The following is a 25,745-nucleotide window of genomic DNA, read 5'->3' as shown; positions in this document are numbered from 1 at the left end:
TATTATGGTTTATCTCCAATATCCTTATAGGAGTCTGTAATATATTTCCATTGTATGGATGCCCAGTGTGAACAGAAACCCCACAATATCATTATACCATCTTATAGACAGAACAGATACTACACTTGGATCCTAGCCAGAAGACTAAGAAGGGATATTTTAGTTTCACATACGGCCAAAAATGACATCATTTTTTTTAATTATAGTTTTTTTGTACATTTCGTCTTCAGTGATCAGGAGATCCTATTTATTAAACAGAAGGATAGAAGGTGATAATATACTATGAGCATTAAATTAGTATATCTATATGTTAATTAAATTAGTATATCTATATGTTAATTAAATTGGTATATCTATATGTTAATTAAATTGGTATATCTATATGTTAATTAAATTGGTATATCTATATGTTAATTAAATTAGCACATCTATATGTTAATTAAATTAGTATATCTATATGTTAATTAAATTAGCACATCTATATGTTAATTAAATTAGCACATCTATATGTTAATTAAATTAGCACATCTATATGTTAATTAAATTAGTACATCTATATGTTAATTAAATTAGTATATCTATATGTTAATTAAATTAGTATATCTATATGTTAATTAAATTAGCACATCTATATGTTAATTAAATTAGTATATCTATATGTTAATTAAATTAGTATATCTATATGTTAATTAAATTAGTATATCTATATATTAATTAAATTAGTATATCTATATGTTAATTAAATTAGTATATCTATATGTTAATTAAATTAGTATATCTATATGTTAATTAAATTAGTATATCTATATGTTAATTAAATTAGTATATCTATATGTTAATTAAATTAGCACATCTATATGTTAATTAAATTAGTACATCTATATGTTAATTAAATTAGTATATCTATATGTTAATTTTTTTTTTTTTTTTATTTATTTATTTTTTTTTTTTATTCAATTTTCACCCCAAACAAGGCACAGTGCCACTTTGAAGCAGGGGGCTACTATTAGGGAATTAATTAGCGGGGTCATTATGAAGGGAGAAGAGTAGAAAGATGTTTGTTAACATTACACTTGAACTTCTGCATATCATTGCAGTTGGGAAAGCAGAATCCCGGAAGGGAGTTCCAAAGACCCGCAGTTCTGGGGAAGAAACTATTGGAGTAAAAGGCTTTCTTGCACCTAGGGATCTCCACTGTAAAGGGATGAGACTTAGTAGCTTGTCGGGTTTGTCGGGGGTAGTTACGTCGGGGAGGTACAAGTGTTTGCAGTTCGTCAGAGCATTCACCATTAAAGTATTTGTAGAACAGGCAGAGGGATGCAACATCTCGTCGATGGGACAGAGGTTGAAGCCCAGATGACAGTTCAGGACCTATCAGGTTTGCGACTCTTTTTTGAACCCTGTCCAGGAGCGAGAGACAAGCAGCAGATGCACCAGCCCAGATGTGACAACAGTACTCCATACATGGGCGAATGGTTGCCTTATAGAGGTATAGGATACTGGCAGGCGTAAGTAGTTTTCTAGCACGGTAGAGGGAGCCAACCTTCCTTGCAGCAGCCTTGGCAATGCTCTCAATGTATCTATTCCAGTTCATATTCCCTGTAAACGTTAGGCCGAGGAGTTTAAAAGAAGTACTTTCAGGCAATGTGTTCTTGGCCATTGCTATTGGTGGTAGAGAAGGTTTCTTGTAGTTATTGAAGGAAACAAGCTTAGTCTTAGCAGCATTGAATGAGACCAACCATTTTTGTCCCCATTCCACTACGGATTGGAGGTCATCCTCTAGTGTTTCTGCCATTTTCTTGGATATGTGTTCATTTGTTTTCCCCTCATATCTGTTATAGAGAGTGGTGTCATCAGCAAATATACCCATCTCCGAAACAATATTATCAGGGAGGTCGTTTATGAATATCAGGAACAATAGAGGTCCAAGGATAGACCCCTGAGGCACTCCCGCATTTATGTCATATTGTTTGGATGTACGTCCGTCGAGGACAACTTTGATTTTTCTATTACTTAAGAAGGATTTAATTACGTTATGAATTCTTCCAGTGATTCCATATGATCTAATTTTCCTTAGAAGACCATCGTGCCATACCCTGTCAAAAGCCTTAGATATATCAAGGGCCACCGCTCTACCCTCCCCTGTTTTATCCAATGAACGGTATATACGTTCAGAAACTACAGTTAAGATATCTGCTGTTGAACGGGCTTGCCTGAATCCATATTGTTTGTCAGTCAAGAGTTTAGCAGCTGTTAGGTGCTGGACTAGGGCTTTATTAACTAAGGACTCAAATATTTTGGCGAAAAGCGGGAGGAGGCTAATGGGGCGATAATTTAGTGGGTCAGTTCTTTCACCAGAATTCTTGAAGACTGGTACCACAGAGGCGGTTTTCCAGCAGTCGGGAAAACAAGATTCGTTAAGGCATTTATTGTAAAGTTTGGACAGAACTGGAGCAACCTCGGCAGAGCATTTTTTTAATAGCACAGCCGGGATGAGATCTGGTCCACATGCTTTAGAGGTGTCTAGGTTTTTTATAATAGCATGTACCTGAGAAGGGGTGATTTTCAAGTCGTCAAGTGTGGCGTCTGTTCGCAGAGGAAAATCAGGGAGTGAGTGGTGTACCGAGTTCAGTGTGGAGTTTGAGGCAAACCGACTGGCAAGCAGATTAGCCTTGTCAGTTGCCGTGCAAGCAACCTCATGATTGTTTGTTAGTGGGGGAATAATTGACTGTCCATTATTAACTACGCTGTTGTAGATTTTCCAAAAATCCCGGGTTCCTAATTTCTGTGCTTCGATGCGCTTTCTGGTGGTTTCAGAGTAATCTGACTTAGCTGTGTCTATCACTCTCTTACAATTATTTCTAGCTTCTATAAACTTCTGTTTATTTGAGCTGGACTTATGTCGGTTGAATCTGCGGAACGCATGCTGCCTTTGACAAATGGCAGCTGCACAAGCAGAAGTAAACCATTGGGGGGAGTGGGGCTTGCTATAGTATTTCCGTGCGGGAACATGTGCTTCAATAGCAGTTTTGAACCATTCAGTTGTCTCATTTGCACACTGTTCCGCTGGAAGAGTAAAGATATTTTGCCATGGGGCATCTCTGATGAGCTCCCTGATGGCTTCCCAATCAGCCTTTTTGTAATACCTCGTTGTTTTGAGTAGTGGGTCTTCAGTTTTAGGGCGAGAATTTAGGCTGATTTCTACCATTATCACAGCGTGATCAGCATTCCCGAGTGGGCTATGGGCATTTGTTGTACAGTCATTGGGAACTGTTGTCAGAAAGAGATCTAGAAGTGAGGCATGTTGATCGTGCTGGTCTGGGAAACGTGTCGGAAATGTAACCATCTGAGATAGGGAATGAGATATAGAGAAGCTATATGTGGCGCTACCAGCTACGTCTGTGTGATTTGAGAATCCTAGCCAGTTACTGTGGTGGACATTGAAGTCACCAAATACATGTATTTGTGCGCTAGTATCGAGGGAGAGTGCTATATCTATGCTGTCTGAGACTTTGTTTATTAGGGTACAGTCTTGGTTTGAGGGAGAGCGGTAGAGAAAATATAAGTAGCTAATATTGTGTTGCATATTTAGTCTGAAGCACATAAAGGCCTGGCCCTCTGATTCTAGTTTTATTTCTCTAGTTAGGGGGAGGGTGTTTCGAATATAGACTCCAAGTCCATGCATATGTCTGTCCGAGTCCTTACGGTAGAGTGGGAGATAACCAGGCATGTTAAAGTGGTTAGAGGGTATGGAGGAGTGAAGGTTAGTTTCACTTAATGCTAAGATATCCGGGGTGTTTACAAGGAGAAATGACTCAACATCATCTAAGTTAGTTCTAAGCCCGCGGATATTAGTAAATGCAAGCCTCAAGGGAGGAGGCAGGTTGGTTTTCTTTGAGTTTGGTCCTGGTTTAAACGTAACTTTTGCTTGAGCTGTCATTTCATTTTATTTTATTTAAAAGTTTCAGTTAGGGTGGATGAGTGAGGGGGTGCTGGACAAGTAGTTGTGCAGAATACCAGACATGCAATACAAGTAGACCATCAGCTGTCCTCACCCACAGGATTGTGGCCTCAGGAAAGCCCACCGGGGATGAGTGCAGGGTCCCTTTCCATGCGCGACATGGCACTACAAACATCCCGATATTTTACAACTGTTGATGGAGCAGCCGCTCTAAGCGCTACCAAAGAGTTAGGGCTCCTGTACTATCAGTCGGAAACAGCAGCCAGGAACTGTCAATCCGGTACCCTCAATCCATTAGGCAAAGCCAGCCCAGTCCAACTGCACTGACATATATGGCACTGAAGCACCCCACTGTGTCCAGTTAAGGGGAATGGGATGTGGCAGGAGTGGGGAAAAGCGGCGTTCATTACCCTAGTCAGGAAACAAGGTCAACCACTGGGTGATTCAAGCGAGTCCCTGTGATAGTACCTCTACGCCTGGCCAATAGGCAAAGAAGGAGTATGAAAGCCGAGCGATAGACAGAGTCTATCTCCTCCTTAAGCAGTTTAGGTTTGCCAACCGGTGATTTGTTTGAGTCACCAGCTCTAGGAAGGTTGTCGTCCAGGACTGAATTAAATTAGCATATCTTTATGTTAATTAAATTAGCATATCTTTATGTTACTTAAATTAGCATATCTATATGTTACTTAAATTAGTATATCTATATGTTAATTAAATTAGTATATCTATATGTTAATTAAATTAGTATATCTATATGTTAATTAAATTAGCACATCTATATGTTAATTAAATTAGTATATCTATATGTTAATTAAATTAGTATATCTATATGTTAATTAAATTAGTATATCTATATGTTAATTAAATTAGTATATCTATATGTTAATTAAATTAGTATATCTATATGTTAATTAAATTAGTATATCTATATGTTAATTAAATTAGTATATCTATATGTTAATTAAATTAGTATATCTATATGTTAATTAAATTAGCACATCTATATGTTAATTAAATTAGTATATCTATATGTTAATTAAATTAGCATATCTTTATGTTAATTAAATTAGCATATCTTTATGTTACTTAAATTAGCATATCTTTATGTTACTTAAATTAGCATATCTATATGTTAATTAAATTAGCACATCTATATGTTAATTAAATTAGTACATCTATATGTTAATTAAATTAGCATATCTTTATGTTAATTAAATTAGCATATCTTTATGTTAATTAAATTAGCATATCTTTATGTTACTTAAATTAGCATATCTATATGTTAATTAAATTAGCATATCTATATGTTAATTAAATTAGCATATCTATATGTTAATTAAATTAGCATATCTATATGTTAATTAAATTAGAATATCTATAAACTAATTTAATGTTTGTGATATGTTATCACCTTTTATCCTCCTTTTTAAGAAATAGGATCTCTTGCTCGAATAATTTATGATCTGGAAACCATGACCCACTTATGTACGTATGTTAAAGGTACTGCGGTATTAATATATAGATATTAATAAAATTAAATTTACTTTCAGGGTTTAGTTATTATTTATTCCTTTTTTATTGCTCTTTGTTGTTTCATTCTTTTTTTTTGTGCTATTTTTTTGAGTCAAAGATGGATTTTGGTTGGCGACTCCAGAATTTTGTTATTATTTGTATTTTAACATATTTTAAGATGTTTTTTTGGTTTAAAACAAACCTAGTGTCCACTTTGATTTTCCCTCTACCTTCTTTGTCAACCTCTTCCACTAACTACCTCCTCTGTCTACCTCTCCCTCTAACTATCTCCACTGTTTAACTCTCCCTCTGTCTACCTCTTCTGTTTACCTCTCCTTCCATCTACCACCCTGTGTCTACCTCTCCCTCCAACGACCACCCTGTGTAGACCTCACCCTCCAACTACCACACTGTGTACTGGATATGACCTTAAACTATATCCGATGGTGAGGCCCCAGCTTGCGGGCTTTAGGGAGTGTGGAGCCACTCTTTAATTGCCATTGCTCCCAGGTCCACTCTGACCCGGAGAGGTAGTACCTGTTAGGGTCCCAACTATGTGTTAAATAGAAACCGACTTGAAAAAAATATATATTCTATTTAAAAAAAATTTCTTCAAAATGACTGGATTCGGCATTAAATCACCTGAAAAAGGTTGATATGCCGTAAAACAAAAACAACCAACCCTCCAAGTACCACCCTGTGTCGACCTCTCCCTCCAACTACCACCTTCTGTCTACCATTCCCTCCAACTATCTAGTGCTACCAGATCAGAGTATCTCAAGCTACCAGCTTACTAACGTAAAATGCACCAAAAATTGATGTTATGATTTTTTCCCTTCCCTTTGCAAAACGCAATCATGTTCTACAAAGTTCAAACCAGAACAACTATTTTTCTCTACAAAGCAATCAAACCAAACATCTTTAATTAATATTTGAAGATATAAAGAATTCAAAACATAAAAAAACTTTTACCAAATTCGACATTAAATGATCTAAAAGGGCTTGATATCTTGTAAAACGAAACCACATAATAAATCTGTTGATGATGGTTCCGTTTCTAGAGCAATAGCTTTTGACATATAAGGCATTTGATAGAATCTGGTACAAAGGTCTACTTAATAGATTAATCTATTAACAACTATCGAATCCTTTCTCTCTGAAAGCTTTATCCAAGTGGTCATTAATGGGCAGAAATCTGAAGCTCACAATATTAATGTTGTCATACCTCAGAAAGTCTCTGACAGTATAGATGCAACACTCTCCCTTGATACTAGCGCATAAGTACATGTATTTGGTGACTTCAATGTCCCACACAGTAATTGGCTTGGATTCTCTACTTACACAGATGCAGCTGGTAGCATAACACATGGCTTCTCTATATCCCATTCCCTATCTGAGACGGTTACATTTCCAACACGTTTTCCAGATCATCAAGATCAACCTGCCTCACTTCTAGATCTATTTCTGTGTACAGTTCCCGGTGATTGTGTAATGAATGCCCACAACCCAGTCTGGAATGCTGATCGTGCTTTAATAATGGTAGAAATCACCCTAAATTCTCAACCCAAAACTGAAGAACCATTGCTCAAAATGGCAAGATATTATAAGAAGGCTGACTGGGAAGCCATCGGGGATCTCATCAGAGATTTCCCATGGGGAAATATCTTTTCTCTTCTTGCCAAACAGTGTGCAAATGAGACCACTGAATGGTTCAAAACGGCAATTGAAGTGCATGTTCCCAAGCAGAAATTCTATAGAAAACCTCACTCTTCCCAAATACTTTACTTCTACTTGTGCAGCTGCTATTGTGCAAAGGCAACATGCATACCGCAGATTTAGCCGACATAAGTCCAACAAACAGACAAAAGTTTATAGAAGCTAGAAGTAATTTCAAGAAAGAAATAGTGACAGCTAAGAGAGAATATATTGAAACCACAAGAAAACACATTGAAGCACAGAAATTAGGAACTCGTGATTTCTGGAAAATCTACAACAGTGTAGTAAATAATGGGCAATCAACAATTCCCCCACTATCCAACAATCATGAGGTTGTTTGCATGGCAACCGAGAAGGCTAATATGCTTGCCAGTCAGTTTGCTTCAAACTTCACATTGGACCCAGAAAACCACTACCTTCCTGATTTCCCTTTGCGGACAGACGCTACACTAGTTGATCTGAAAATCACCCCTTCCCAGATGCATGATATCATAAAAAACCTAGACACCTCAAAAGCATGTGAACCCAATCTCATCCTGGCTGTACTATTAAAAAATGCTCCGCTGAGGTTAGTCCTCTCCAAGCTTTACAACAAATACCTTAACGAATCTTGCTTTCCTGACTGTTGGAAAACTGCTTCTGTGGTACAAGTTTTCAAGAATTCTGGCGAAAGAACTGACCCATTAAATTATTGCCATATTAACCTCCTCCCACTTTTTGCCAAAATATTTGAGTCCATAATTAACCAAATCCATCACTTTACAGTTACTAAACTTCTGACTGACCAACAATATGGATTTAGGCAAGTCCGTTCTACAGTAGATATCCTAACTGTAATCTCTGAATGTATATACCGTACATTGGACAAGACAGGGGAGGGTAGAGCAGTAATCCTAGATATATCTAAGGCTTTTGACAGGGTATAGCACGATGGTCTTAGGAAAATCAGATCATACAGTATCACTGGATGAATTCTTAACGTAATTAAATCCTTCTTAAATAAGAGAAGAATCCAGGTTGTCCTTGACGTTCATACATCTAAACAATATGATATAAATGTGAATGTACCTCAGGAGTCTATTCTTGGACTTTTATTATTCCTGATATTCATAAATGACCTCCCTGATAAAATTGTCTCTGATATGGGTATATTTGCTGATGACACCACATTCTATAACTAGGGGAAAACAAATGAACACATATCTAAGGAAATGGCAGAAGCACTAGAGGAAGATCTCCAATCTGTGGTGGAATGGAGACCAAAATGGATGGTTACATTCAATGCTGCTAATACTAAGCTTGTTTTGTTTCTATAACTAGCAATACCAGACAACATAATGTTCAGCGCTGGACAGGGCACACACTGCTACTTAGTTTGACACTCATAATCTTTAAATCAGTAATAAGTACATTTCTCCTACCCCCATCAAAATAAAACTTATATAACTGGATTCACAATAAAATTTACTTAAAAATGGTATTTTAATATTTTTGTTATGATTTGTGTATTCGAAAAAAAAAATCACTATTTAAATCCGACTATTAATGATGAAACATGCCAGCATAGCATGCCTGCTGGCGGTAGATTACTTTTTTCAAATAAGCGGTTGGGGTGTGTTCATGAATCGCAAGTTGTACCCATCGACGAGTTTCTAGTTGTTTTAGCTAATCAGGGGGAAAAAATTGTCTTTGCTACGGAATTTGAACACAACATGCATATCTTTCCAGTCAAAAGTTAGAATATCTCGAAGTTGATGTTTTGTAGTACAAAGCTAATTAAATATAGAAACTGTGTTCAAACGCTATTTAAGAGCGGATATATTAATTTCTTTTGTACTAAAATTTGAAAAGAATTGAATAAAAACATTTTATGCACGACTCGATAGAAGTAGTGACAACTGCATATAAGCATGAGAATTTTTGTGTATCGTGACGCACAAAAAAGTCTAAACAAAACGTTCGTCAACTAACGTATGAACATAAAGTATTCATTTTATTTTTGTTATTATTTAGAAAACATAAGTTTTTAATTATGGAAAGGAAAAGAATATTTTTTTTGAAAAAGAATAACCAACAATGAACACTTTTTTTTGTTCTTGGTTTTTAGGTTGCAAATAAAACATCTCAAAGTTAACGCTTTGTAATATAAAGATAAGTAAAGATAGAAACTGTGTTCACATGCTATTTAAGAGCGGATATATTAATTTCTTTTGTCCTAAAATTTGAAAAGAATTGGATTAAAAACTTATTATGCACGAATTGGTAGAAATAGTGACAACCGCATATAAATATGAGAATTTTTGTTCGTCATGACGCACAAAAAATCTGTAAACAAAGTGTTCGTCAACTAACTTACGAACATAAAGTATTCATTTTATTTTTGTTATTATTTAGAAAACATAAGTTTTTAATTATGGAAAGGAAAAGAATATCTTTTTAAAAATAAATTTTTTGAAAAAGAATGACCAACAATGACCATGCTTTTAAATGAGTTAAAACACACAAACCAGTTATCCAGTTAAGTAAAAGAATAACTTTTATTAGGTTTGTTTTATAATCCACAGATGTATAAAAAAGGTGTTCAAAAACAAATATATAACAAATAAATGTTACCAAAGGCAAGTTACTCTTCTACCTACCTCGATAAATTTTTGGTTTTGTAAATGTTTATTCTGTTCAAAAAAACAAGTAGAGTCGAACGTTACATGAGAACAAGAAAAAATGTCCGCGATGTTTCTTGAAGTCTCAACAATGACTTAAAAATACAAAAAATTTCTATAAAATAGTAGTAGAAACTCGCCCGATAATTCTCACGGTAACTTGAAGTTGTTAAAATGAAACATAATTGTAATCTGTACAAAATTTCCTTTAATTTGATGTGCTACAAGCCATATTTTGTTAATAATTTCTTTGAATCGTGTCATGGTGGCCATTTTGGATTTCCTGGTGGCCATCTTAGATTTTTCATGATGTTATAATGGCAAATGATAATGTCCATCAGAATAATACTTCCTATGATGATAAAGCCTTACTTATCATTTTTCTTAGCTATTTTTATGATGTTTCTACTTAGAGATGTTAAAATGAAACTGGAATATGCTAATTAGTATGCAAGTTACCAAATGAGATGGTTATAAATAATGCCAACTGAACCGTCATGGTATTATGATATGTTCAAAATTTCATCATAATATCTTAAAAAGATCTGAAGATGCAGCTTTTCAAAGGAGGGTTAGTCTGTAAATTGTGCAAATTTCCTACCATTTTCAATCACAAGCTTATATGCATTTGAATAGGACTGACTTAAGGTAAAATGTCCAGTGAACCACACATTCTTTGATACTTTGAATGGTTATAACTCCAGTTCTAATGGGTCGATTTTAAAAAACTAAAGATATTATTTATTTGTTTTTATGCTCTTTTCAATAATACTTGATTTGAGTTTATTCGATCTAAATAAAAAAAAATTGTGTGATATTGCTACTATAATTACAAGAAACCTTTTCAACCACTAATAGCTATGGCTATACATTACCTGAAAGTACTTCTTTCAAACTCCTCGGCCTAACGTTCACAGAGAACATGAATTGGAACAGATACCATGAGAGCATTGCTAGGGCTGCTGCAAGGAAGGTGGGCTCTCTCTACCATGCTAGAAAGTTACACCTGAAAGTATCCACTGTTCGTCCATGTATGGAGTACTGTTGTCACATTTGGGCTGATACATCCTATAAGAGTCTCTCGCTCCTGGACAGAGTTCAAAAGAGAGTCGCCAACCTGATAGGTTCTGAACTGTCATCTAGGCTTCAGCCTCTGTCCCATCGATGAAATGTTGCATCCCTCTGCCTGCTCTACAAGTACTTTAATGGTGAGTGCTCTGACGAACTACAAGCACTTGTACCCCTTGATGTGAATATCCCCGACAAACCTGACAAGCAGCAAAGTCCCACCCCTACACAGTAGAGATCCCTAGATGTAAGAAAGCCTTCTACTCTAATAGTTTCTTCCTCAAAACTGCTAGACTTTGGAACACGTTCGGGGTTCCTGTTTTCCCAACTGTACTGACATGCAGAAGTTCAAGTGTAATGTGAACAGACATCTTGCTGCTCAACTCCCTACATAGTATCCCTGCAATTTATGGCCCTGATAGTAGCCCCCTACATCTAAGTGGCACGGTGTCTTGTTTGGAGTGAAGATGGAATTTAAAAAAAAAAATTTTTTTTTCATGAATTTGTTTATTTTCATTTTCAGACCATCAAGAGCAGAGAGTCTGCTTTGAAAAGAGTGAAATCAAGGATTATTGCAACAGAGTAAGTAAATCTCTCTCTCATCCCTATATATATATAAAATGAACTTTTTGTTTTTCTGCTGTTTTACCGATATTTTAAAGAAGTTTAACATTGTTTTCTTGTTTTTATTTTTATATTTAAACAGGGTTATTACTTTGCTTAATCTTTACTTTACCCCCCCCCCCTTACACACACACACCTCCAAACAACCAATGTTGGGTACCCCTGCTAGTATATACATATTATATAGTCTTGGAAGCTTTTTTAACCTCGAAGACTATATAAAAAAAAATTGGAAAATTATTTTGTCAATAAGTCATTTAATCTCCTACAATCACTGAACAAACCTGCTTTCTCGAACTCAGAATAATCCTAATTTTTCAGGAATCATCAGTTGTTTACCATGAAACACTATTTTGTGGATTTAAAAACAAAAACTAAACACTTATAATGTAGCCTGATCATAAAATATGCTTAAATATGATATTTTAATTTATGCAGATTTCGTATATATTATTATAAAGTCAATTTTCTATTGATTATTAAATATTATAAAATTGTGATTTCAAAAATAAAAATAATATATCCATATAACTTGGGTACGAAAACTTATGGAGAATTCTTATAGAGAAATTATTTATAAAAATTTTTTATGTGGATGCATCAAATTAGATTTTATATATATCAGTAATGGGATGATTCCAATATTTTTCCCAATTCCGATACAATTACTGATTCCGATTCTTTATAAATGTATAAATATTTAACTATAAAGTTATTTTTATTGAATACTGTAAAAACATGTTAAATATGTATGTATTTCCTCAAACATAAAAGCACACTTGTAGGAAGGGGTGATCTATAGATTTTAGTTTTACTGGTAGTTTAAAATCAGTAATTATTATTTTTTTATTATTACTACCAGTAGGGGAAGATTTTATTTTAAACAAAATCAAATAAAAAAGCAATTAAAGGAATCGTTTTGGCATCAGGAAATAGATACAAATTTTTTGATACCTCCAAAAGTTCCAATTTTTTTTATTCCGATTAATCGTCATAGTACTAATATATATATATATATATATATATATATATATATATATGTAAAATTTTAGTCATTCAATAAATTAAAAAATTTATGGCGTGAAATGGTTAAATTTCAAATCCAAAGATTTTTATTATTCTATGTAAGACAACGAATACATTTGAAATATTATAACTCCTTATCCTATAGGATTTCGATGTCTACCATCTCTTCAGTGGAGAAAATATTAGCAAATAGTTATACTGGTTTACACTGTATTTGCTAAAGTCAGTGAGACATGGAAAATCACAATGAAAAGTTGTTTAAGTATTTAAATGTTATAGAGTAAGGGAAGTTAATGAAAAGGATATAAAAATTCACATTCAAATTGCACGGTAAAATCCAAAGTGAATGTCTTTGATAGCAGTGTGGTAAAGTGATCCAAACTGTATTTTGAGTAATACACGATTTATTTGCTCTATCTTGTATATTGAGCAATTTTTATTTAGATGGGATAGTACTTATAGAATATTACTGTGAATAATATTTTGTAAAACTTATAATCACAGGTTTCCATACCAGTTGATTGTTAGATAATTTTATTATTCATATATATATATATATATATATATATATATTTTTTTTTTTTTCAAAGATAAATACGGTTAATAGTAGCTTCACCTCAAAGCTATTTTTTTTTATTTCCTTAGAAAGTCGCCCATAATTTGTTTCGACGTATATAACATTTTTATTTATTTATTATTTTCAAAACAGTAATCTTCGTACACGCGTGTTTTGAGGTAACTACTTGACTTGACTTGAAACGACATTCACCCTGGAGGAGTTGAGTCAGCTTCATGAAGATGCACATCTCGTATCGCTGCGGCCCAAGCCCGGCGATCAGAGGCAAGATCCCGAGTGAGCAACAGCCAGTCACGTCTCCAACGAGACAGGCCATAGATGAGTGGGCCTGAAATAAGTTCAGCGTCGGCTTTGATAGTCCCGAGCCACGTTCTTAGCTGGCCACCGACACGTTTTTTCCAGCCGGGTAGAGGACGTGGGGAGATAGCCTCGTGGATAAAGACCCCTGCATCACGGTGAGAGGCATGGCCGAACCATCGAAGGCGTCGGGCCCGCAGTAGGTCAGTAATTGCCTGGAGATTGCAGCGACGCCGGACTTCTTTGTTGGCGACGAAATCCAAGGGACGGACATGGAGAATGTGGCGGAGATTGTAGTGGTCGAAAACTTCTACGTGTTGCAGATCCGCTTTCCGTATGGGCCAGGTCTCACATCCATACAAAAGTATTGAGCGGACGAGGGCCTGGTAGATTCGTATTTTTGTCCTCAGACGTATTTCAGGCCGTGACCATAATCGCCTTTGGAGTCGACAAAAGGCAGCTCGTGCGGCATTAATGCGCGTTTCAATCTCATTCATGCCTTGACCGGTACCAATGAACGTGCAGCCCAGGTATTTGAAGCTATCCGTCTCCTCGAGGGTTTCCCCGTTGAGAGTGACGGAGGATCTTTCTGCTTGGGGGATGCCAGCCGATAGAATCTTCGTCTTGCTGGCATTGATTCTCATGCCGATGGCAGCTGCCTTCTCCTGGATTCGGTTCAGCACCATCTGTATGTCTTTGTAGCTCTCCCCGAGAACCGCAATATCGTCCGCGTAGTCCAAATCGGTGATTTGGACTACGCGGACGATATTGCGGTAACTATCTCTTGTCAGCATAGCTCGACTGTTTCTAGTGATCGAACTTCAGACCATGTTTACCATATGTAATATATATATATATATATATATGTGTGTGCGTGAAAATATGTTTCTTCAATCATATTTCACCTTTTATTTATATCAATCCTTTAATTTATGAAACTCAATGTAATTACAGAACACACAACAAATAAATAACAAAATTCTATGTTCCAAATTTCAAGATATTGACCATCTTACCATTTATTCCTTAAAGTATGTTCACATGCACAATTCTTGACAACACCTGTTCCATCGGGCAAAATCATTCATTTAATTATTATATCAATCAATGAATTTATCTCATCCTTAACTCATCCGAAGAAAAAGCACTTAATCAATTTTCATGAGTTCCAATGAAAAAAAAGTAATTGCAACTTCTATCCCAATTTTCGGATTTTTTCATCATGCCCATATGCATTTATTTTCTTTTAAAATTGCTTTTTCCTCTGGTGTGAATTTGGCTTTTTTTTTGTTTGAAGCAGCTTGACCTCAAATAGTTGAAAAAATCCAAATATTTCTGGAGTTTGATAGATTAATGAAATGTAACCCATTTGTTTTCTTTGTTTTTTTTTTTACATAGGAGTCACGACATAGGCCTCTCGAGGATAAGGGTTATAGAGTGTACAGTAGTCAATTGGATATTGTTGTAATCAAGAGTAATAGAAATTTGGTAAATTGGATTACTTAAGGGGTCGGTTCATCAAGAATTTGTTTATGTTGGACTTGGTTATGGGTAACCTAATAAGTTTGGAAATGGTGTTTTGTATTTTTTATTAAGAAAAAAAAGATTAATGGAAATCGCTCCAGACAAGGCATGAAGCCACTTGATGTAAAGAACTAACAAGAACAAAAGGTGATTATCACAACGATAGAGGATGCTTATTGACGTTAACCTTAAAAAAATACCAGGGCCATAAGTATGAGGGGAAAACAGTCAGCAGAAAGTCTACAAGTCTGCAGTTCTTAAAAATAAGCTATTGGAATAAGAAGCTGTTTTAAAATAAAATATCAAAACAATGAATTGCTGAAGACCACTAGACAAACAATTCAAATGAGCTGGAACAACAGAAGCAGAGACTAGATCAGACGATTCTGAAGCATTATACAAGCTGAAATAATAAAGTTGTCGCCCTAAAGAAAAAAACACTACAGCTTTATTTTAAAACTTTTATTGAAAAAAATCAATTCAGGTAACTTGACTATGTAGTAGAGCTGACATCCATTCAATGTAGCCACCTTCAGCCTCAATCATCGCCTTGATACGGGTCCGGAACTGGAAGCATGCTTTTTCCACGAGTGACGGTGGGAGCTCGGTGAATATGTGGATGGTGGTGATCAGGCTGGTTTTGGTGGTGTGAGAGGTCATGTTGGTGATGTTTTCGGCGTATGACCAAACAAAGTAGCCCAGTGGGTTCAAGTCGGGGGAGGAAGAGTGCCAGTGAGAGAAGGTTGCAAAGTCATAGCACTCCTGCTGAAGCCAAGTCTGGGTCTCTTTGGACTTGTGGGCCGGCGCTGAGTCCTGCTACTACACTCAGGGTCTGCCACTGGCCACCTGATTGCACCAGGGGATCACCACACTCATTAGCACATTCAAGTATCTTTTGATGTTGACTTTCTAGCTGACTATGAAGATGTGAGGTGGCATGATGTGGCCCTCACTTGAAACCATATCAAGGACCATAACCGTGGTCGGAAACTTTGTTTTCGGCACCTTGGGCATGTGACAATCCAGCAATGCATTTTGAGGGTGCTGGCAATGATCCTGTTACCATAACTTGGATCAGTAGAGAGCATAAGTTGTACAGTGGCGCATCTCCGATCTCGCTCGTTAAACATTATGTCACTTTGAGACATGATAGAAGGCTCCTATCGCTCCCAGAATTTGTACACAACTAGCCAACAAGTAGATGGTCTGCAACAAAAAGAGAAAACCGGTTTTAATCAAACGGAAATGGAATCATGTCGTCTTTTCTAGAGTGATAATTTCATCATTCCATCTGTAGTATTTACAAAAAAGACTGAAATTAACAACATCACATGTGAGAGGGAGGTTGGAGAGAAGAAGAAAAATATGTATGTTGTCTTTTTTTTTATTATAGATGTTGTTTGTACCAGTTAAGGATACATCTTTGGCAATCAGTCTGACGGCAGCTTTGTTGCTGTTGGGCTGGCATATGATTCTATTCCGTTCTAGCAAATCCATCCTCCCAGGCTTTACCTTCTCTTTTTGAGAAAAAGTTTATTGCTCGTCGCCTCTATCAGGGAATGCCGACTGAGCTCTCAGGCATATTTTTTAGGCCGGAGTGAATTTCACCTAGTGTGCTGTCATTTCAAAACCTCATCTATTTCAATATTTTTTCGATTCCAATACAATTACTGATTCTGATTCTAAAATGGGCTAATCATCTAAAAAAAAAATGTAAAATTTCATGGGGGGTGGGGGTTAGTGAAGAGTTTTCATTCACATTTAAATGTAACTAGCTGACTGTCCGGCGTTGCTCGGTCGAACAATACACGTAAACATGATATTTCAATTTATGCAGATTGCATATCTAGGATCAACCCTCTATGGATTATCATATAATACAAAGAATAATTTGCCCCGTGAACTAATTTGCAAAAAAACATAAAAAAAATAATGATAATGTTGTTCATCAAATTCTGTCTGTGTTTGTTTACAATATCACGTCAGCTGATATTTGGGCTTGATAATCTTAAACATCCAATAAGTATCGAAAATTGAAAAATTTCAATCTTAAAAAAACCTTTCTCTTACAGATAAAAAAAAAAGAATTTTTACAGTGTAATGTAAAATATTCCCCTGTAAAAATTCTTCTTTTTTTTTTATCTGTAAGAGAAAGTTCTTTTTAATATTGAAATTTTTTCAATTTTCGATACTTATTGGATAAATTTCTGTACAAAACCTATCTAAGAACACTGCCAAACATATAAATTAGCTTTGTGTGAAATCTGCAAAAGATAGGCTCAGCCACACACACACACAAAATGACTTTTATATAATAGTAAAAATTTTCTTTTTAATTTTATAAACTTCCTAATGCTTTCTGTTTATCCAGCATTTTAATAAACTCATTGTGAGATTTTCATCTATTTTTCACTTGTGCCATTTTTTATTTATTTATGCACTTGTGCCATTTTTTTTATTTATTTATCCACTTGTGCCATTTTTATTTATTTATCCACTTGTGCTATTTTTTCCAGTACCATTCTTTTTCCTGAAATTCATTACTATCTATATATATCTATAAAAACAGAGATGTGTGTGCCACAGACGATTTCTGATTGGTTAATCCAATAATCACATCTCCTAAAAAAGTATAGTTCTTACGCTCTTAACTTTACCATAAAATATTTTGGTCTTATTTATTGTCCATCTTGGAAGGGTTTAATTTTTTCCTAACTTGCCATTTACAAATTAGAAAAATACGAAACTAACTTACAATCTAAAAATCGAACCTCCGACTCAACGTCCGCCATTCAGAAAGCAAACGCTGGACAGATTATTAGTACTACTACTACTACAAACAATACAGCACGAAAACACGCGCACACACGCACACACACTCACGTCCACTACCGTCCTTGGCTACGTCACGTTGTTATGGCAACACGATAAATACACAGTAAATTTGATTTTCTTCATTTCTACGCAAATATTACGCAAATGTAAATCATATAGAATATCTGTATGAATATAATTACACGTAATAGTTAAATAAAGATGATCATCGTATAAGAGAACCGAAAAAAAAAACTAATAGGGAATTTGTATAAAGTTGTATTTTCTTTATAAATAAATAGAAAAAAGGGGTGTTGATAAGACTATCGATACTTATACAGTTTAGTGACGACATTAAAAAATGGAAATATTGAAACAAACATTTTATTGTACGTAACTGTTATAGACTGAAGTTCTCCGAGAAAAAATTTCACTTCATTTGATCAAGTAGTTTGTTCTTACAGCGAAAAACAATTATTTATCACGACGACGTCAACGTGGCCATTTTGGAAATGTACCTAGCAGAATACCTCCATTTTATGCCAAATTTCGCAATCTAGCCTTTTTTTTCTCGCCATATTGAGATGCGCACAACACATCTGCAATTTTTTTACGTTTTTTTTTTTTTTAAATCTGGAATTTTTTTGCGTATTTTTTTTTTTTAAATAAGAATACTATTGAATATGCAAAGAAATTGAAGAATGCAAAGAATTGAAGAATTTTTATACGAGATTATTTTCGAAACATGCCCAGTTGGACACGCATGGATAACTTCGAAACTTCGTTTATTTACTTCTGTTACAAATTAAAAAAAACAAAAAACACTCCAAACATGGCATCTGTCTTCGCAAAAAAAAAAAAAAAAATCTCATTCTGGTGGGGGGGGGGGAAGGGCTAGATTGGCCTAAAATGGAGGTATTCTGCTATGTGCGGCAGTTACCTGCCCTTGGGGAATTCCTGGGCCTGCAATAACATTTCCAAAATGGCCACGTTGACGTAGCCGTGATAAATCATTGTTTTTCGCTGTAAAAAAAAACTATTTGATCAAATGAAGTGAATTTTTTTTCGGAGAACTTCAGTCTATAACAGTTACGTACAATAAAATTTTTTTTCAATATTTCCATTTTTTAATGTCGTCACTAAACTGTAAAAAAATATAGATTTATTTTTGGGTAAAGTTCCCCTGGGGTTTCCTTTCACTTCAGTAAATAATGGTATTTTGTTATATATATGGCGTACTATTATCCTTATATATATGATGTTCATGTTTATATATATGTATAAGTGATAGTGTCTGTGTGTGTCTGTGTGCATTTCCCTACGCTAAAACTCTGTCAATTTTAAGCCTACAGATTCGAAATTTGATATACAGGGTACTGAGATTTGGGAAATCGATGTGATAGGTTTTCGACAGAAATTTGGCGATTAAGTGGTCAATATTCAACAACTAGACCTTTGAGAACTCTACCAAACTCCTCCTACAATTTAAGGTCTGAACACGTGATATTTTATATATAGATTCCTTGGACATGGATCTAACTTATTAACTTTACTTGATCCCTAAACAATAAATGTTAAGAGGTCATAATAGGGGTCAAAGTTTAAAAAAATTGACCTTTTTTTTCCTCAGCATACACTTCAAAACACCTGGGCAACGCCGGGCACCGATTGCTAGTATATCTATAAAAACAGAGATGTGTGTGCCACAGACGATTTCTGATTGGTTAATCCAATAATCACATCTCCTAAAAAAGTATAGTTCTTACGCTCTTAACTTTACCATAAAATATTTTGGTCTTATTTATTGTCCATCTTGGAAGGGTTTAATTTTTTTCTAACTTGCCATTTACAAATTAGAAAAATACGAAAGTTACAGACATCACAATCCAACCTCTGACTCAACGTCCGCCATTAACACAAGAAAGCAAACGCTGGACAGATTATTAGTACTACTACTACTACAAACAATACAGCACGAAAACACGCGCACACACGCACACACACTCACGTCCACTACCGTCCTTGGCTACGTCACGTTGTTATGGCAACACGATAAATACACAGTAAATTTGATTTTCTTCATTTCTACGCAAATATTACGCAAATATAAATCATATAGAATATCTGTATGAATATAATTACACGTAATAGTTAAATAAAGATGATCATCGTATAAGAGAACCGAAAAAAAAAACTAATAGGGAATTTGTATAAAGTTGTATTTTCTTTATAAATAAATAGAAAAAAGGGGTGTTGATAAGACTATCGATACTTATACAGTTTAGTGACGACATTAAAAAATGGAAATATTGAAAAAAATTTTTATTGTCCGTAACTGTTATAGACTGAAGTTCTCCGAAAAAAAATTCTTACAGCGAAAAACAATTATTTATCACGACGACGTCAACGTGGCCATTTTGGAAATGTACCTAGCAGAATACCTCCATTTTAGGCCAAATTTCGCAATCTAGCCTTTTTTTTTCTCGCCATATTGAGATGCGCACAACACATCTGAAATTTTTTTACGTTTTTTTTTTTTTTTTTTAATCTGCAATTTTTTTGCGTATTTTTTTTTTATAAATAAGAATACTATTGAATATGCAAAGAAATTGAAGAATACAAAGAATTGAGGAATTTTTATACGAGATTATTTTCGAAACATGCTCAGTTGGACACGCATGGATAACTTCGAAACTTCGTTTATTTACTTCTGTTACAAATTAAAAAAAAAAAAACACCCCAAAAATGGCATCTGTCTTCGCAAAAAAAAAAAAAAAAAATCCTCATTCTGGTGGGGGGGGAAAAAGGGCTAGATTGGCCTAAAATGCAGGTATTCTGCTATGTACGGCAGTTACCTGCCCTTGGGGAATTCCTGGGCCTGCAATAACATTTCCAAAATGGCCACGTTGACGTAGCCGTGATAAATCATTGTTTTTCGCTGTAAAAAAAAAAAAAAACTACTTGATCAAATGAAGTGAAATTTTTTTCGGAGAACTTCAGTCTATAACAGTTACGTACAATAAAATTTTTTCAATATTTCCATTTTTTAATGTCGTCACTAAACTGTATAAGTACCAGACTATCAATACACACAAAAAAATATAGATTTATTTTTGGGTAAAGTTCCCCCGGGTTTTCCTTTCACTTCAGTAAATAATGGTCTTTTGTTATATATATGGCGTACTATTATCTTTATATATATGATGTTTATGTTTATATATATGTATAAGTGATAGTGTCTGTGTGTGTCGGTGCGTCTGTGTGCATTTCCCTACGTTAAAACTCTGTCAATTTTAAGCCTACAGATTCGAAATTTGATATACAGGGTACTGAGATTTGGGAACATCGATGTGATAGGTTTTCGACAGAAATTTGGCGATTAAGTGGTCAATATTCAACAATTAGACCTTTGAGAACTCTACCAAACTTCTCCTACAATTTAAGGTCTGAACACGTGATATTTTATATATATAGATTCCTTGGACATGGATCTAACTTATTAACTTTACTTGATCCCTAAACAATAAATGTTACGAGGTCATAATAGGGGTAAAAGTTTTAAAAAATTGACCTTTTTTTTTTCCTAAGCAAACACTTCAAAACACCTGGGCAACGCCGGGCACCGATTGCTAGTGATCTATAAATCTTAGTTTCACTGGTTGTTTAAAACCAATGAATATTTATTAGTACCATTAACTTTTAAACCAAATAAAAAAAATTAAAAAATTTTAAAATCGATTTTGGAATCTGAAGTCGGGCTCGCATCTTTCTCGTACTGATTCTGATATCCTACAAAATTCTATTTTTTTTTTTCAATTTCTGATTTTGATTGATCGTGAATAAATATAAGGTTTCTTTTTTTTTTTAATTTTTTATGCCAAATTTTGTTGTGAAAACTTGAATTTTGTCTGCCTTAAAAAGCTTTGAAAAGTCCTTGAAAATCTGTATGAACCAAGTCTTGGTTTTAGTGTTGTTTTTGAAACAATTACCAATAAAAGTTAAAAAAAAAAATATTTAGACCCCCATCACCATCTGCCTACAATGATTTGATCTTTGAGAAAAAATGTGAAATATTCTGTTGTTGACAAATTCTGAATTTTTTTTTTCTTTTTTCCAGCAAGATCATCAAACAATATCAGCTGAAGAAGAATGATATCCTTTGATTTCGGAAAATTTCTATTTGTACAATTTTGTATTGCTGATGTCTCTGCACATTTTTGGTGCTTGTCCATAATTATGAAAAAATAAAAATAAAAAATAATCTGTATTATGTATGTACTTATGATGAAAAGAAAATATCGTACACAAAAAATCACGTAAATTGATCAAATAGTTTTATTTTTATAAAGAAAATCATTTTTAAATGATTAATAGGAATCCATAGTCCAATACTAAGAATGGCAGGATATTCTTTGTTATTGAAGCAAAATTTGAAAATTGAAATATTGAATTTCAAGTGAAACCAACGGTATGTACTGACTTGTGGTGTCACAGTAATGAACATATCCAAAAATTATGAAAACGGTAAGGTAGAAAATTGATTATTAATGAAATAGTTTTTGAAGACAATTAGCAGAAAATTGAATTTTGAATAAAAAAAAAAAAAAACCCAAAAAACGGAGAGTTCTAATTGTAACAAAAGGGGGGTAATTATTTCCTGAAAACTAAAAATCTTTGGCCAATTTAGCAAAACTTAATTTTCTGTTAATTGTCTTCAAAAACTGTTTTGATTAATAATTAATTTTTTATCTTATTGTTTTTCGTAATTTTTGGATATGTTCATTACTGTGACATAACCATTCAGTAGATACCATTGGTTTCACTTGAAATTTAATATTTCATTTTTTGAATTTTGTTACAATAACAAAAAAGCTGAATAGCTTTCTAAAATTTCACAAAGGTTTGAATTATTTAAAGTTATTTCCCTTGTCCTATAAAATAACATTGAGAGATCGTTAGTCATTGTTTAACTACATAGTTTGATTTTCTCTATTTATTTATTTATTTATTTAATTTTTTTTTTTAACTACCTGACCAATTTATGCAATTTTTGGTGTACAACATATTTTTTCCATCACGTCTATATACACCATAAATAATTTTATTTAAAAAATAATTTTTTGGATGGGGTTGTCATTGATTTGCACCTATGATTTTTGTTTGTTTTTGTTTTTCTCTTCATCGCTTTTTCACATGTAAAACATCGTTATCATATTGAGTTTAACGTCTATTTTACATGCGTCCATGTGTTTTGAGGCTTTTAGAAATTGGGCACTTTTACGGTTTGTGGACTATTTCTGAAATAATAACATTATTATTGAGAAACCCATTCTTAACACGTGGAAGGAGGGCTTTATTAGCTATTCTGTATTTTTACATAATTTAATAAGCAATAGATACCATAAAAATTGAATTCAACTTGAAAAATCCTATCTAAAAAATAGCATATTATGTAAACTGCAGAAGTATCAGAAATTGTCTTCGAGACTAACCTATCTCTGACCAGGTCTTCATTTATCCATTTCTCCTAATCACTTCCTCCCTTGATCTTCTCCTGCCAACTGACCCTGCTCCATCAACTGTTCTACAGTTATTAACCCACTTACATTACATAATCATTGTATCATGCAGCACATATTGTCGACCTTCACTAGTCAAGTTTTGGTAATTTATTGCCGGATGGAAATTCTGACAAACATTTTCTTTATACTATTGATCTTCTAATATATAAAGCAAAGCCAGTCTCTTTATGGTTTCTTTGTTGTCGATAGCTTTCTTCCTACAAAATCGATATTTGATTCTGGTTTGTCAGTTCTTTTGGTGGGTCATTGCGTCATTTTGTTAAGCAGAATAAAATTTAATTCCTTTCATAAAATACTTTGTCTGAATCAGAATTATTTTCATACAGATCACATCATAAAAAAAGGGGTGTAACTCTGTATTAGACTATGCAGAGTTACTCATCTTTGGCACAAAACACATTTTTGAAAAAACAAAAAAAAAAAACCCCAAAAAACGCATCATTAAAGAAAAGAAGCACAAACCAAATTACAAGTAAATGCTGACTAGACAATGCAGAGTATGTACAGCTTGTCTTCTAATATATAAAGTGAAGTTGGCCACTTTATCGTTTCTTAGCTTTCTTCCTACAAATCTGATTCTGGTTTGTCAGATTTTCTTGGAAATTGTTGCCGCATACTGTGGAGAAGAATAAAATGCAATTCTTTAAATTCCTTTCAGAAAGGTGAAGGTAGCATAAGGAGTTTGTTGCAGAACAGGAGACTCTATTGGTTTGGTCACATTGAAAGAATGGATGAAAGCTTTGGAGTAATAGATGTAGAATAGTTGAGGTAACAGGAGAATGCTTTTACAACCTTGCCACTTGGACTTACGATTAGTTGTAAAAATTTAGTTAACTACGCTAATGAGTTTGAATATCTCAGAAATAGGGGATCATTTTACATTAAATTTATATATGAAAATGAACCCTCACTTTAAATTATAAATCACATTTCCCTTCTTTCTGTTAATTTTTTTCAATGGGTTTAAACATAATCGCCTAAAATAAGTATAATCTCGTTTTTTTAATTTTTTTTATCTCTTTTGAAGGGGTGGGGATGATTTAGCTAAGGGTGTTAATCTGTAAAGTTACCAACAAATTTTAATTTTGAGAAAAAAAAGCTGTTCTAAGAGTAAAAAGGGTCAACACAAACAAATTCTGCGTCATCGGTTTTTTATCATATAACTTACTGATTCCGATTCTATACTTTCGATGTTGGGAGAGTTGACTAAAACAAAATAAAAAAAGTGAAGCGTGCATGGTCCCCCATGAGTGCACAGTGAATAAGGCATTAAAAAAATGACTAAGTTCAGCAATTTCCCCCCCCCCCCCCCCCATTTAGCTCCAAAAGTTCCCAGGGAATGTCAGATCCTGGTGAAAATGAACAACCAGTGCAATTTTAGGCCATAACATATGTAAATTTGAGTTCTGCACCATGCCAAAAAAGAAATGACTAAGTCCATCATTTGCCCCCCCTCCCCTCCATTTAGTCCCCCTAAATCCCCAAGGCCTTAACATATTTAAATTTGTGTTCAGCACCATACAAAACTGCTAAATAGTCATGCACATAAAATTTTGGACAAATATGGTAAATTAGTCCCAAAAATGGAGTGTTTTTATTAGCCCTAAAAGAGCCCTGGGACACACCCAAGATTTATTGCGATGTATAGACAAACAAAATTATATAGAAATCAGTTAGTTACAACTTTTCAGAAAGTTTTATAAAAATCCAAGGCATCAATTTTTTTTGATAAGCACAAAAGTGTCAATTTTAGCGATTTTTAACCTAAAAATTGCTCATTTAGATATTATGCTTCGGGAGTGAAAAGTCTTCTAACAACAAAATCGTACTGCAAAGTCATTTTAAATAAAATTCTGTCAATAATTGTCAGTTATAATCAGCTAATGTGCATCCTAACTTCTGGCGTAGCACTTACCAAAAGCAGTGACAAGACAAATTAGTTCCTTAACTTTTATTGTTTTTTCAGTATTTCTATTGTGAAACGATTTATTGAAATATAAAAAAAGGACATCATTGAAAAGTCTATAAATATAAAAGCGAAAATGTATGTATGTATGTGTGTTTGCTTTTTCTGTGTGTCTACAAAAGGCTTCTTTCAGAGAAGCGGTCGCTCGCTTCACAACTTTTTAAAACTTTTATATAATATAAAATCGTATATGTCGTTATATCTCACAGTTAACAAACGAAGCTCGCCTGTCTATTTAATTTGCTTGATTTCGGGAAGATAAATATTCAATATTTGTCGCTCGCTGCATGTGGGTTAGTCTTTTTCCTATAACATCTTGGGAGTGGGAAAAAAAAAGCGTTCAGCAGTAAATGAAATCCCGCAGTCAAACTTGACCTCATTAACTCATTAAAACGAGCACCTGCTAAATCCAACTAAT

General features: G+C 34.2%; 1 protein-coding gene across 1 annotated transcript in view; it reads left to right on the top strand.

Moving 5' to 3' along the window:
- Nucleotides 1-25,745, top strand: part of LOC145297730 (uncharacterized) — a 202,430-nt gene that overhangs the window by 8,440 nt on the left and 168,245 nt on the right. Inside the window, exons 2-3 of the mRNA XM_080143947.1 lie at nucleotides 11,441-11,499; nucleotides 21,897-21,932. Of these exons, the coding sequence (XP_080000073.1) occupies nucleotides 11,441-11,499; nucleotides 21,897-21,932 (95 nt within the window). The remainder of the gene's footprint in view (nucleotides 1-11,440; nucleotides 11,500-21,896; nucleotides 21,933-25,745) is intronic.

The sequence above is a fragment of the Euprymna scolopes genome, chromosome 18 (genome assembly GCF_053919585.1).
Source record: "Euprymna scolopes isolate OS-2025 chromosome 18, ASM5391958v1, whole genome shotgun sequence".
Classification (NCBI taxonomy): Eukaryota; Metazoa; Mollusca; class Cephalopoda; order Sepiida; family Sepiolidae; genus Euprymna; species Euprymna scolopes.
Note: the sequence above shows the minus strand (reverse complement) of the source record. Positions and strands in the feature narration are given on the sequence as shown.